We start from the raw sequence: 11,101 nt of genomic DNA on the forward strand, positions 1-11,101 counted from the left end.
TGGGTCCAGACTGTCTGATATTCCAGAACGGTTGCCATACTTGGGGGTGGGAGCATTCGTGGAAACCAGGCCACCTTGACTCTCTTCACCAGTCCCGTCTGGATGCATTCCCAACCAATAGACTACCTGCTAATCGCTTGAGCGCAACGAGTATCTAGTGGCCTGACGGAAGCCGTGAGAATACGAAATGCTTGCATCTACCTGTTCTGCTCTTCCTCAATGCCTTTTCTTGCATATAGGAAGTCCTCTATCATACTCTCAGATTTCCAAACCCTATTTCGGCTGTAAAGATTCTTCACACTTGCATAACCTCGAATATTATCAGCCTGCATTTACAATTCTCGACTTCGTGACACCCAGTGGAATCCTCCAACGCTTGGGCTCGGAATTTCTGCCGGGAACCATTCCTTCATATACATTTCCCACCGTCCACTTCCATGTTGATCCTGGTCATGTCAGCATCCTCAAGCAGTCCGTCTTCCGCGGGAGACTTACCCGGTAACGAACTTGGCATCATCGCTTGCGAGGAACAGGCAAGCCCCTGCCACATCCTGAGGCTCGCACAGCCGCCCCATGGGTACGTTGAACAGGAATTTCTGCATATTTTCGGGGGTGGGAGGAAGTCCGACGAAGCTCTCGAACAAGCCAGTGCCACTCAGTAGTGGGCACACCGAGTTCACTCGAATGCCGTGGGGTCCGTATTCTGCAGCGAGGCCCTTGGTGGCATTCGAGACGGCCGCCTTGGTGCTGTTATACCAGACTAGACCAGGCCGTGGACGGGTGGCGCCCGTGGAGGCGATGTTGATCATAACGCCGCCCTGGCCGCGCTCGATGACTGACGGGATGAAGGCGTTACTCCCGAGGAAGACGCTCTTGACATTGACATTGAAAACCTTCTCCCATTCGTCTTCGGTGACGTCGACGGTGGGCTTGTTCTTGTAGGTGGTGCCCGCGTTGTTGACCAGGATATCGACGTGGCCATGCTTGTGCACTGCAGCGTCAATGGCAGCTTTCCAGTCGGCAGCCTTGGTGACGTCCATTTGGTGGAAGGTCATGCTTGACGGGTTCTCAGCAGCGACCTGACTGCCAGCGCTGTTGATGTCGCAGACGAGCACATGTGCCCCTTCAGCAGCAAAACGTCGCGATATCTCAGCCCCAAACCCTGCGCCGCCGCCTGCATGTCTTGTTAGGGCGGGGTTATCATGAGACGTACATCGGCAACAGACCTGTCACAATGGCCACCTTGGTGTCGAGTCTACCCATTTCCCCAATTCTTGGTGCGGCGAGAAAGAGATGGGCGTGTACACTGCGTCGTTGTCGGCGTGATCACTACACGAAATGGTAGTCCCCTCATGCCCTTTATAGCAGGCATAGCCTCGGTGCCAGCTCCAAACAAGCTCTCCGACGACCTCATAGTGGACTGGAAGCCAGCAGTGGCAGCCAAATGTGGTGCGGGGTAGAGACTTCCCCCACGACATCCCCGCCTGCCTTACCCGAAGCGGATGCGCGGAAGTGGGCCCTGACTTGACCTTCTCCGCACAGGCTCGGGGTTCGTGGAACGCAGCCCAGCGCCAGGGCAGCTTCTGTCTTTTTATAAGCAGGACCATGGCTGGCGCCTTCCCATCCTCGCCAAAGCTCCCTCGCTTGCTCCGTCACGCCACCAAGTCTGAAAAGCAAAAGGCTGCAAGGGTGGGGAATAGATAAGATGGGCTCCTCCGACCAACTCCCCTTCAAGGTTCGCTTCTGCAGCTTCTCCCAACGCTTGCATGCGCCGCGCTGACGCGACCGCAGCTCAAGAACCCGCGTCTCTTCCACAACCAGTCCTACGTCAACGCCGAATGGACTAACTCAAAGTCTGGCGCGACCTTTGAAGTCGTTGGTGAGTCGCAATCAGTTCCCTCCGCCGCACTCTTCCTATGATTAGCCCAAAAGCAGACTTTGACCGTGTCTTCTTGTACGCGAGCTTGAGAAACCTGTTCCGCTTCACATGATTCTAGTGTCTTGATGTCTTCGCGCTCTGTTGTCTGAAGCGAAAGCCTGCTGATCCTCCCAACTATCCAACAGATCCGGGCACGGGCAAGCCCTGGACAAGTTGCCCCATCAATGATGCCTCCGATGTCGACGCCGCCGTGCAGAGTGCGCACTCATGCTTCGAGTCGTATCGCAAAATCCCGCCCCGGCAGCGTGCCCAAATGCTGTTCAAGTGGGACTCGCTGATCCGTGAGAATCGCGACGACCTGGCCACGCTGTTGACCTATGAGACCGGCAAGCCGCTGGCCGAGGCGTATGGAGAGTTGGACTATTCGACCGGCTTTACTTGGTGGTTTGCTGGCGAGGCCGAACGCATCCAAGGCACCGTCTTCACCCCTGCGCTGCCAAACCGCCGCGTCTTCACAATCAAACAGCCTATCGGCGTAGCCGCCGCCCTGGTCCCCTGGAACTTTCCCATTGCCATGGTGCTGCGAAAGGCCAGCGCTGCCCTGGCTGCTGGCTGCACCATGATCGTCAAACCCTCTCCCGAGACGCCGCTAACGGCGCTGACGCTCGCTCACCTGGCCTCTGAAGCTGGCTTTCCACCCGGCGCCTTCAACGTACTGACGACTGACCTCGAGAAGACGCCTGAGCTCTCCGAGGCGCTGACGCGGCACCCTCTGGTCAAGAAAGTCACCTTTACAGGAAGCACACGCGTCGGCAAGATCGTTGCCCGCAACGCTGCCGATGGCCTCAAGAAGGTCACGCTCGAGCTGGGCGGCAACTGCCCTGTCCTTGTCTTCGACGACGCCTCGCTCGACCAGACCATGGCCCAGCTTTGTCCCCTCAAGTGGCGCCACGCCGGCCAGGCCTGCATCACCGCCAACCGCATTTACGTCCAGTCCGGCATCTATGACGAGTTCGTCAAGCGCTTCAACGCCGAGACGGCAAAGCTCAAAATCGGCCACGGCGCCGCCGATGGGACGAGCTTGGGTCCGGTGACCACCCCTCGCGGGCTCGACAAGGCGGAGCAAATCGTCAAGGATGCGGCGAATAAGGGGGCGAAGGTCGTTACTGGCGGTAAGCGGGTCGAGGGCAAAGGAGGTTATTTCTTCGAACCGACGATTTTGACCGATATGAAGCCGGATATGCTGGTCTCGTGTGAGGAGATCTTTGCGCCTGTGGCAGCCATATACCGCTTTGATGACGAGGGCGAGGCGGTAAAGGCTGCGAACGACACAAGCATGGGACTGGCGTCGTATTGCTTCACCAAGAACGTGGATCGCATGTGGCGGCTGCTGGAGAACTTGGAAGCTGGGATGATTGGAATGAACACTGGTGAGCGACGCATTCCTTGCGTGAAATGGTTGAACCTTACTGACGTGGTGTGCAGGTAATTCGTCGGCAGCTGAATCTCCTTTCGGCGGCATCAAAGAATCAGGCTACGGCAAAGAGTCCGGAAAGGACGTTGCAGTCAACGAATACCTGGTCACTAAGACCGGTACTTTCACTTTGGAGGGTCAGTACTAATGAAGACGGAGAAATTCGAAATAGGTCACATGCTTCGAGTGGCTTGACAGTAGCCTGACGGCCGGTCATGATGTAGCAGGACAATGGTATCAAATTGAGATGGCAGTGTACTGTTTGTTTGTAACAAACACGGTCGAGTGGAGCCTGACCACGACTACACTCACATGGGCTTCCTCAGCTACGCATGTGTGCTCTGCGCGATTTAGCTGACTTTCAAGAGGATTCGACATGAATCAGCTTCACGTTGGGGGCCGAAAAATCTGTCAGCCTCCAGGTGCGCTGACGTTTTATCCATGCCGTGGCCTGCAGGGCTGAAAGGTTTTGTTGTAGACCGACGCACATAAGCACCCCCCTAACGCAGCAAGATCAGCAAGTACATGAGCCCACAAGGCTGAAATCAAGCTTCAGGCTGCTGCAGGCGTCAAGGACAAAAATATAAACTATGTCTCTCCCGCAAAATCAGCTGGCCAAGATTATTCTCCAAACACCATGAACTCACCTCCTTTCCTCGAAGAACACAGCTTTCTCTCATATGCCTCCGCAGAATTTCCCCCCTACCCTCCCACATTCGGACCCTTGCGAACTCGAACTCAGGATGACCTGCAAGGGTTCTTCGAGACAGAACTGCTCACCCCAACCATCAACATTGTCCACAAGCACCTTTGGCTCGCAGGAGTCTCCCAACCAGCCCATCCACTACACCTCCATTTACTGGCGAAAACGCTCGATATCCCTCTCTGAGGATCCAAATACCCATCTTCTCTCCGGGGACGGTCGCATATTCATCAAACCTCTCGCGTCGTTCCTGCTGGACTACACTGTATGGAAAATGCAGCTATGCCGCAATGACAAGCTATACAAAAGCGCATGCGGCTTCCTCTGGTCGTACTCCTGGCTGATCAATCACGAGAGCGACCTGCGAATAGCGAAGGAGCACGGACTCGTCCCCGACGGCCTCACCTGGGCCACTTGGGCGCAAATCGTCTACGACTTTCTCGACCACTTCGACGACAACAAAAACAACAGCAAGGATGACGGCGCCGGTAGTGGCAACGGCAAACCGCTTCTGCGCGACCACATCGACGAGCGCTACCTCTACGGCGAGCTGCGATACTCGCGGCTCGCAGCCATCTACCGCTTCAGTCTGCCGGCCGGCTGGCCACGCTGGTACGCGCTGATTCCCAGCTCTGGCCTGGAGCGAAATATCGCGATCATTGCGTCCTTTACCGTTGCGCTGTCCGCAATGCAGGTCGGCTTGGGGACCGAGCGGCTGGTGGGCGACGCGAGGTTTCAGAAGGCGGCTGAAGTGGTCACCGTGCTGTCGTTGGTGGTTGTCGCGGTGGCGATTGGCTTGTTGCCGGTGTTGTGGTGGCCGCTGGTTGTGGTGAGGGGGATTTTTACGTCGGATTTGAGGAGGCGGTTCAGCGGTCGCCGGAAGGAAGAAGGGAACGGGCGAGCTGTTGTGTGATTGGGGGACTGGGAATGGGACGGCTGGACATGATGGAGGTCCGGTCGATTTTATCAGGGGTTGGACGGAATGAAAGATGGAGGCTGTTTCCTTCGGCTCCAACTCTTGTACTTTTCTTCTTTTTTCTTAACAATTGGTTTGGGAGCTCCTCACGTTCCGGGTTCCCATGTTCTTACTTGTGAATGGCTTTGCTCCTTTCTGACCTCCACAATTAGTATCGGTGGCCTGAACCTGGGAATTACCCTCTTCGGTCAACATGCGGGTTTGAAAAAGGTGTCAACAATAATGGACGTGAGGAGCAAAAAAAGGGCGTGTCCAGGATGGCGTGGCCTGCGGCGCTCCCGGATTACTTATCGGCCTTGCTAAGGCGTCATACGAAACGGCAATCAGACAAGGCCGTGTTCCCTGAACCCCGACGGAGCCACGGTCTCTCCTGAGGCGCCGGTCAACGATAAGTCTTCGGCCACCGGAACGCACTGCGGGCCGGGAACAAGGCCAGCTCGCGGCTTATGTCCGGTCGATCGGGCGCGGTGAGTAGGAGCCTGTGGCCACATGGCTGCGTGGTGTCCCCGGTCGGGACGTGCGGGTGGAGTTTGTTGGCCAGCAACCCTCTCGCTCGAGCCTGAAGGCCATGTGGCCGACAAGGGGGGCCGGGGCCATCGACACAGCAAAAGCTTATTGCCGCGGAAGCGGAGAGAACGGAGACCCCGGCCGCGGCGTTGAGCCGCCCAGATGGTGGAGTTAGCGGCGATTGAGCGTGCCTGGCGGCCATGCAGCTCGTCAGCGTCGAAAGCAGGGCGCGGCGATGATTTGCCCGGACACGCACGCCGGCCGACCTGACCGGCAGCAACGGAGCAGATCCACTGATGCTGCGAAAGCTTGGTTGCGGCTAGCGCCTGGAAGAGCAGGCGGGCCGCGACTTCCTGCCACGCGCTGGCGAATTGCTGATGTCGTCAACGCTCGCGCACGCCCCGCGGCGCCCCCACTTGCTCAAATCCGAACAGCTGCCGACGCGCTCCACCACCCTGCGCCCTCGAGGGTCGGCGGGGTGGAGGGGCAGAGCTCAGTGTCGGTCCGCAAGATTAAAGAACTGCGCCTGCCGTTGCCACGGCCTCGCTTTCTCCCTCCCAGCTCGCCCCTCTCGCCTTCAATTCCCCCCAAGCTTCACATATTCCCAATCAGCTACAATGGCCTCCAACCCGCCCGGAAAGTGCTGCACCACCGGCTTCAAGCACGAGGGTGCTTCTGCTGGCAAGATTGAGAAGGTCGCGGGCAGTAGGTCGCCCTACCTCCCGCATGTATATACTGCTCGCTCACACTGCTCGCAGTCAGCACCTACCTTGCCTACCCCGAGAACAAGAGCACTGAGAACGCCATCCTGATCCTTACCGACATCTTCGGCCATGAGTTCGTCAACGTCCAGCTGTGAGCTTCTCCCCTGACCCACGACTGGAGAGAAAATGGCATCCTAACATTGGATCCCCTACAGCCTCGCCGACCAGTTCGCCGCCAACGGCTACTTCGCCGTCATCCCCGATCTCTTCAACGGCGACCCCGTGCCGGTCGACATGCCCGCCGACTTCGAGCTCATGAAGTGGCTCGGCGGCCACGGCGTGGCTCAGGTCGACCCCATCGTCGACGCCGTTGTCAAGGAGCTCAAGGGCAAGCTGGGCGTCAAGCGCCTCGGTGGTGTCGGCTACTGCTTCGGCGCCAAGTACGTCGTCCGCTTCCTCAAGGACAAGCAGATCGACGTCGCCTACCTCGCCCACCCGTCCTTCGTCGACGCTGAGGAGCTCAAGGCTATCCAGGGCCCCGTCAGCATCTCCGCTGCTGGTGAGTGCTCCCTGCACACTTGAGACTGCGTATCTGGATCACAGAGTGCTGATGTGGTTTTGAATTTCACAGAGACCGACAACATCTTCCCCGCCCCCAAGCGTCGCGAGTCCGAGGACATCCTGGTCGACATCAAGGCCACCTACCAGCTCAACCTCTTCTCCGGCGTCGAGCACGGCTTCGCTGTCCGTGGCGACCTGTCCAAGAAGCACGTCAAGTGGGCCAAGGAGCAAGCCTTCTACCAGTCCGTTGCTTGGTTCGACCAGTACCTTAAGGCTTAAACGGGGGAAAATATGGAAATCCTGGGGAAGAATGGGAATGCCGTGCCAGTTGCGCATAGTTGGAGACTACCGAGGCAGCAACAGCGCAAGATGACGAGGTGGAGGAATGATACCAATGATCGAAGGAATTTGCTGGAGTGCGAGCCAGGACGATTAGGAAGTTGAAAATGAAAAATAAACTTCCAACTCTTGTATGTGACTAATCTGGGAGTGCCAGCGCCGTTGCCTGTTCACTGTTGCTTGCTGTGTGCCCCTTTTCGTGCAGGATGTCGGTGCCTATAGTCATGCCTGCAATTATTGCCTACTGCCTCCAGCGACTGGCGCAATTGACTCAGGCCAAACCGAATGCATTGATTGTGAAGGGCCGGAAACATACGTGGGGAGCAAATAACCCCTGCGGAAAGTATATATAATCACGCACCTCAACTCCCTCTAGGTAGATGTTTTCGTCTGAGCTCCGGGTGCTTTCCGCCGAGCTCACAACAGGTACAGAGACATTGCCCACCCGCATCTGCTTCAAAAAGAATCCTACATGGGATGCATAGTTGAATACAAGATTTGAACGTAAATGTAAAAAAACATGAATGATGATCGTGCTCTTCGTCTGATTCAGATACGCCAGAGGACATGTCGGTGGCCAATGAGAGGCCCCTGGAAGACTCAGTCACCACTGCCGGTCTCGCGAGCCGCGCTTGGGTCACACGGGCCAGCAGTGTCACCTTCCCATCTTCCCTATTGGCCGCACTCGGTGGGTCCTTCTCTCAGCTTCTCTCAGCTTCGCACTAGTCCTCGCTTCCATTCTTTCAACGCTAGAGAATTCCCGGCCCAGCGCCCAGTCCCGCCCCCGTTCCGTCTCCGTCCCTTGGTTCCACCACTTAGGTTCCCAGCACTGCCGGCCTAACCACGCGTGCCACCACGCCCCGGCGATATCCGCTCCCCTGCCACCACGAACCGGCGATATCCACTCCCCTGCCACCCTGCCCATCGCAGGTGGACGAGCGTGCGATCCAGCGCCGCTGAGTCAGCTGCCAATCGACAAGCTATATAACCAGCGCTCCCCTCGCCCCAGAGACTTTCTTCTTCAGCTCTCTTTGCCTTTTGGCTTAGATCAAGTGTAGTATCTGTTCTTTTCAGTTTAATCTCTGAAACGTCTCTACGGAGACATTCGTGATTAATCTTGTTTTTGGATCTGGGGAGACGGCCGCTGAGCTTGCTCATGTCGCCTCCCACAGTGTCGCCCGTATTGCACTGCCTCGGGCTGACGCGAACACTGCTCTTTTCGTTGAGACGCCTGCCTTGCGCAGGCGCTTGAGGAAGAGGCTTCTGAAGGATGTCGTGAGCAGAAGCGCCTTAACGAGCTAGTTCTATCCTGCTGTTCGCTGCCCGTTGAGCGGTAGGCGTTGAGAGGCGGCGTCGTGATGTTCTCGCTGAGGTGTTGAGGCCTGAGTGCGCAGAAATTTCGTGGTTGTGCGACAGCACATCTGTGCGCCCGTGGCGAACGCTAACCAGCTCCTGCAACGCCAGACTCCCCATTTCACCGTCAAAAGCCGCCGCGTCCGGCAAGCCTCGATCTTGGTAGAGATGCCTCTTTGCTACATGGGCAAAGCAAACGACAGGCCCACAGCAGAGGGCCCGGCTTCCAGAAGCACGTCCGCCCCGCTCGCCAGCTCATCCCCCATCAGTTTCGCGCCGTCGAAACAGAGCCTCTCCACAACAGCGCTTCGCTGGCGATATCTTCAGGCGACACGCGCTGCCAAGGGCCTGCCTATTCTGAGGCTCGGCGGGCGCTCTAGGCACGGGCGCGCCCGCTGCATCTCGCCCGTCGAATGGCGCGCGCTTGCCCCGGCAGGCTTCTAGTCCGCGACAATGGCCCCGTATCTCCCGCTATCTCGCTGTTTCGAGCCGCGCGCTATCGACTATGGCTGCCGTGAGGGCTGGCTGGCCAAAGGAAATGTGGATATGAAAGCGAAACCCATATCCGCTGCGGCAAAGTAGGAGGCGTATTTCAACCCATCCTTCCCCTAGTCCATCTCCGAGTACATCCTATCCTGTCTCTTCATCTTTCTGCGGTCCTTGTTGTTTCGCATTTCCGCTTCTCTCGAGATCTTTGCTTTCCTGCCTGCCCAGATTTCCCGGAGCAGGAACCGGTTTTTTTGCTGCAGGTCGTATCCGGAAGCGTATACCGTCTACACACCCTTGAGGCTATTCCGTACCTGACAGACGTCATCGCACGATTCATTCGACCTCCAACCATTTCAATCGCACATACAGGCAGTAAGCTGCAGCTCGTGCAATAATAATAACGTCTCTAATTTCTGTATCACCACCAACAACTCCGTCACCATGCGCAGCTCCTCCATCCTCTACGCTGCTCTGGCAGCAGCATCAGCCCCCTTGGCCGCCGCCCAAGCCGGCACCGTCTCGTCCAAGCGCGGCCTCGTCTACGTAGCAACCGACGACAACGCCGCGGACGACAGCATCTGGGCATCGGCGGCGGACGCCGACGAGCTGACGTGGTACTACAACTACGCAGTACAGCCGACGTCGTCGCTCAAGGGCACCTCGCTCAACTTCGTGCCCATGCTGTGGGGCACGTCGGACGCGGACGACCAGAAGCAGAGCACGGCGTTCCGCGACGCGGTGCGCGCGCTGGTCAAGAGCGGATCGAACATCACGCACGTGCTCGGCTTCAACGAGCCGGACGGCAGCTCCGACACGGGCGGCAGCAACGTGCCCGCCGACCTGGCCGCGTCGACGTGGAAGCGCGAGATCGAGCCGCTGCGGCAGAACGGCATCAAGGTCGGCGCCCCGGCCGTGACGGGCAGCCCGACCGGCTTGCAGTGGCTGCAGAACTTCTTCACCGCGTGCGACGGCGGCTGCAACCCGGACTTTATTCCTCTGCATTGGTACGGCAATTGGGAGGGCTTCGCGAGCTGGTTGGGCCAGGTGTCGGCGACGTATCCGAATATGAGCGAGATTTGGGTGACGGAATTTGCGTATTCGGATGCTGGTAAGGAGGACAGCGAGTGGTTCTTCAACACGACGATGGATTACTTGGACACGAAGATGGAGTAAGTTGCTGTTGCCCTGTTTCCCGTACATGTTGTGCTAACGCTCCGGTCCTCAGGAACGTCACGCATTACTCTTGGTTCGGCTCTTTCCGCAGCTCCGTCAGCAATGTTGGCGTGAACGCGGCCATGCTGAACTCCAAGGGCAAGTTGACGGATCTGGGAGCGTGGTACTTGGGCCAGTCCGCGACGGGCGTCGAGGCGGACAGCGCCGCCGGAAGGAGCGAGGTCTTTGCTGGCTGGACGGCGGTCGTCTGTCTGGCGGGCCTATACGCTCTGTGGTAATGGAAGAGGAAGAGTCGTTTGATGATCTGAAGATTTGCATTTGGCGTTTTCTTTTTCCACAATACCTAGACGACTGTTTGAGATGATTGTTTTGATCACTACCGACCATCTTTCCTCCACACTGAACCCCAGTTTGCCGGCCCTTGCGACGATCACGGAGATTCCTGTGGGAAAATGCCGGCACGGCTCTCTATCCCGGGTTAAGCGTCGGAGCAATACGTCTTGTCGATGGGTAGCATATTTCGCCGGGCGGTCTCCGATGCTATCACGTTTGGCTTCCTACTTGGTGACGGCTTGGAATCTTTGCGGCCCAATCGACAAACGACCCTGTTCTGCTGCTGATCACGACGCCGTTGTCTTGGTAGCTGTTCGATTGGCCGCGTCCGAGTCGGCATCTCCGATCTTGGTCTTTCCTTGGGTTGCGGAGCATGAGATGGTTACATCACGCCTGAATCGAAGCTTCGAAAGCCCTTCGACGCGAGTCATACTGACTGGTAAGATGCAGCGTCAATTGCCACCCGCCCGTCCGGATCCTCGTCTCCAATGTCACCTGTGGTCAGAACACTTCGGCGTATCTGCCACCGAGTGCGTGCCCCCAATGGTCAACTGCCGTGTCAGATGGACGGGACGCACGTGGATCCCACCTATCCCCCCATGGGGTTTAC

The 11,101-nt window shown here is 57.6% G+C and overlaps 5 protein-coding genes across 5 annotated transcripts; 4 read left to right on the plus strand and 1 right to left on the minus strand.

Annotated features, from left to right (window-relative positions):
- Positions 1 to 409: 409 nt before the first annotated feature.
- Positions 410 to 1,055, minus strand: SLS55_009539 (uncharacterized protein; the record flags this gene model as incomplete). Its single annotated transcript, XM_066780937.1, has 2 exons — positions 410 to 446; positions 496 to 1,055. The coding sequence occupies 2 exons, from the start codon at positions 1,053 to 1,055 to the stop codon at positions 410 to 412; spliced, it is 597 nt and encodes a 198-aa protein (XP_066628883.1).
- Positions 1,056 to 1,705: 650 nt separating this feature from the next.
- On the plus strand, positions 1,706 to 3,501 carry SLS55_009540 (uncharacterized protein; the record flags this gene model as incomplete). The annotated part of the gene is made up of 4 exons (XM_066780938.1): positions 1,706 to 1,735; positions 1,792 to 1,879; positions 2,065 to 3,309; positions 3,365 to 3,501. 4 exons carry the CDS (start codon positions 1,706 to 1,708, stop codon positions 3,499 to 3,501), a joined length of 1,500 nt encoding a protein of 499 aa, XP_066628884.1.
- An 829-nt stretch (positions 3,502 to 4,330) lies between these two features.
- Positions 4,331 to 4,969, plus strand: SLS55_009541 (uncharacterized protein; the record flags this gene model as incomplete). Its single annotated transcript, XM_066780939.1, has 1 exon — positions 4,331 to 4,969. The coding sequence occupies one exon, from the start codon at positions 4,331 to 4,333 to the stop codon at positions 4,967 to 4,969; it is 639 nt and encodes a 212-aa protein (XP_066628885.1).
- Positions 4,970 to 6,156: 1,187 nt separating this feature from the next.
- Positions 6,157 to 7,083, plus strand: SLS55_009542 (uncharacterized protein; the record flags this gene model as incomplete). Its single annotated transcript, XM_066780940.1, has 4 exons — positions 6,157 to 6,244; positions 6,298 to 6,394; positions 6,459 to 6,802; positions 6,875 to 7,083. 4 exons carry the CDS (start codon positions 6,157 to 6,159, stop codon positions 7,081 to 7,083), a joined length of 738 nt encoding a protein of 245 aa, XP_066628886.1.
- A 2,343-nt stretch (positions 7,084 to 9,426) lies between these two features.
- On the plus strand, positions 9,427 to 10,436 carry SLS55_009543 (uncharacterized protein; the record flags this gene model as incomplete). The annotated part of the gene is made up of 2 exons (XM_066780941.1): positions 9,427 to 10,154; positions 10,211 to 10,436. The coding sequence occupies 2 exons, from the start codon at positions 9,427 to 9,429 to the stop codon at positions 10,434 to 10,436; spliced, it is 954 nt and encodes a 317-aa protein (XP_066628887.1).
- Positions 10,437 to 11,101: the final 665 nt, after the last annotated feature.

This window comes from Diplodia seriata (genome assembly GCF_021436955.1).
Source record: "Diplodia seriata strain FDS-637 chromosome Unknown scaffold_10, whole genome shotgun sequence".
NCBI classification, from domain to species: Eukaryota; Fungi; Ascomycota; class Dothideomycetes; order Botryosphaeriales; family Botryosphaeriaceae; genus Diplodia; species Diplodia seriata.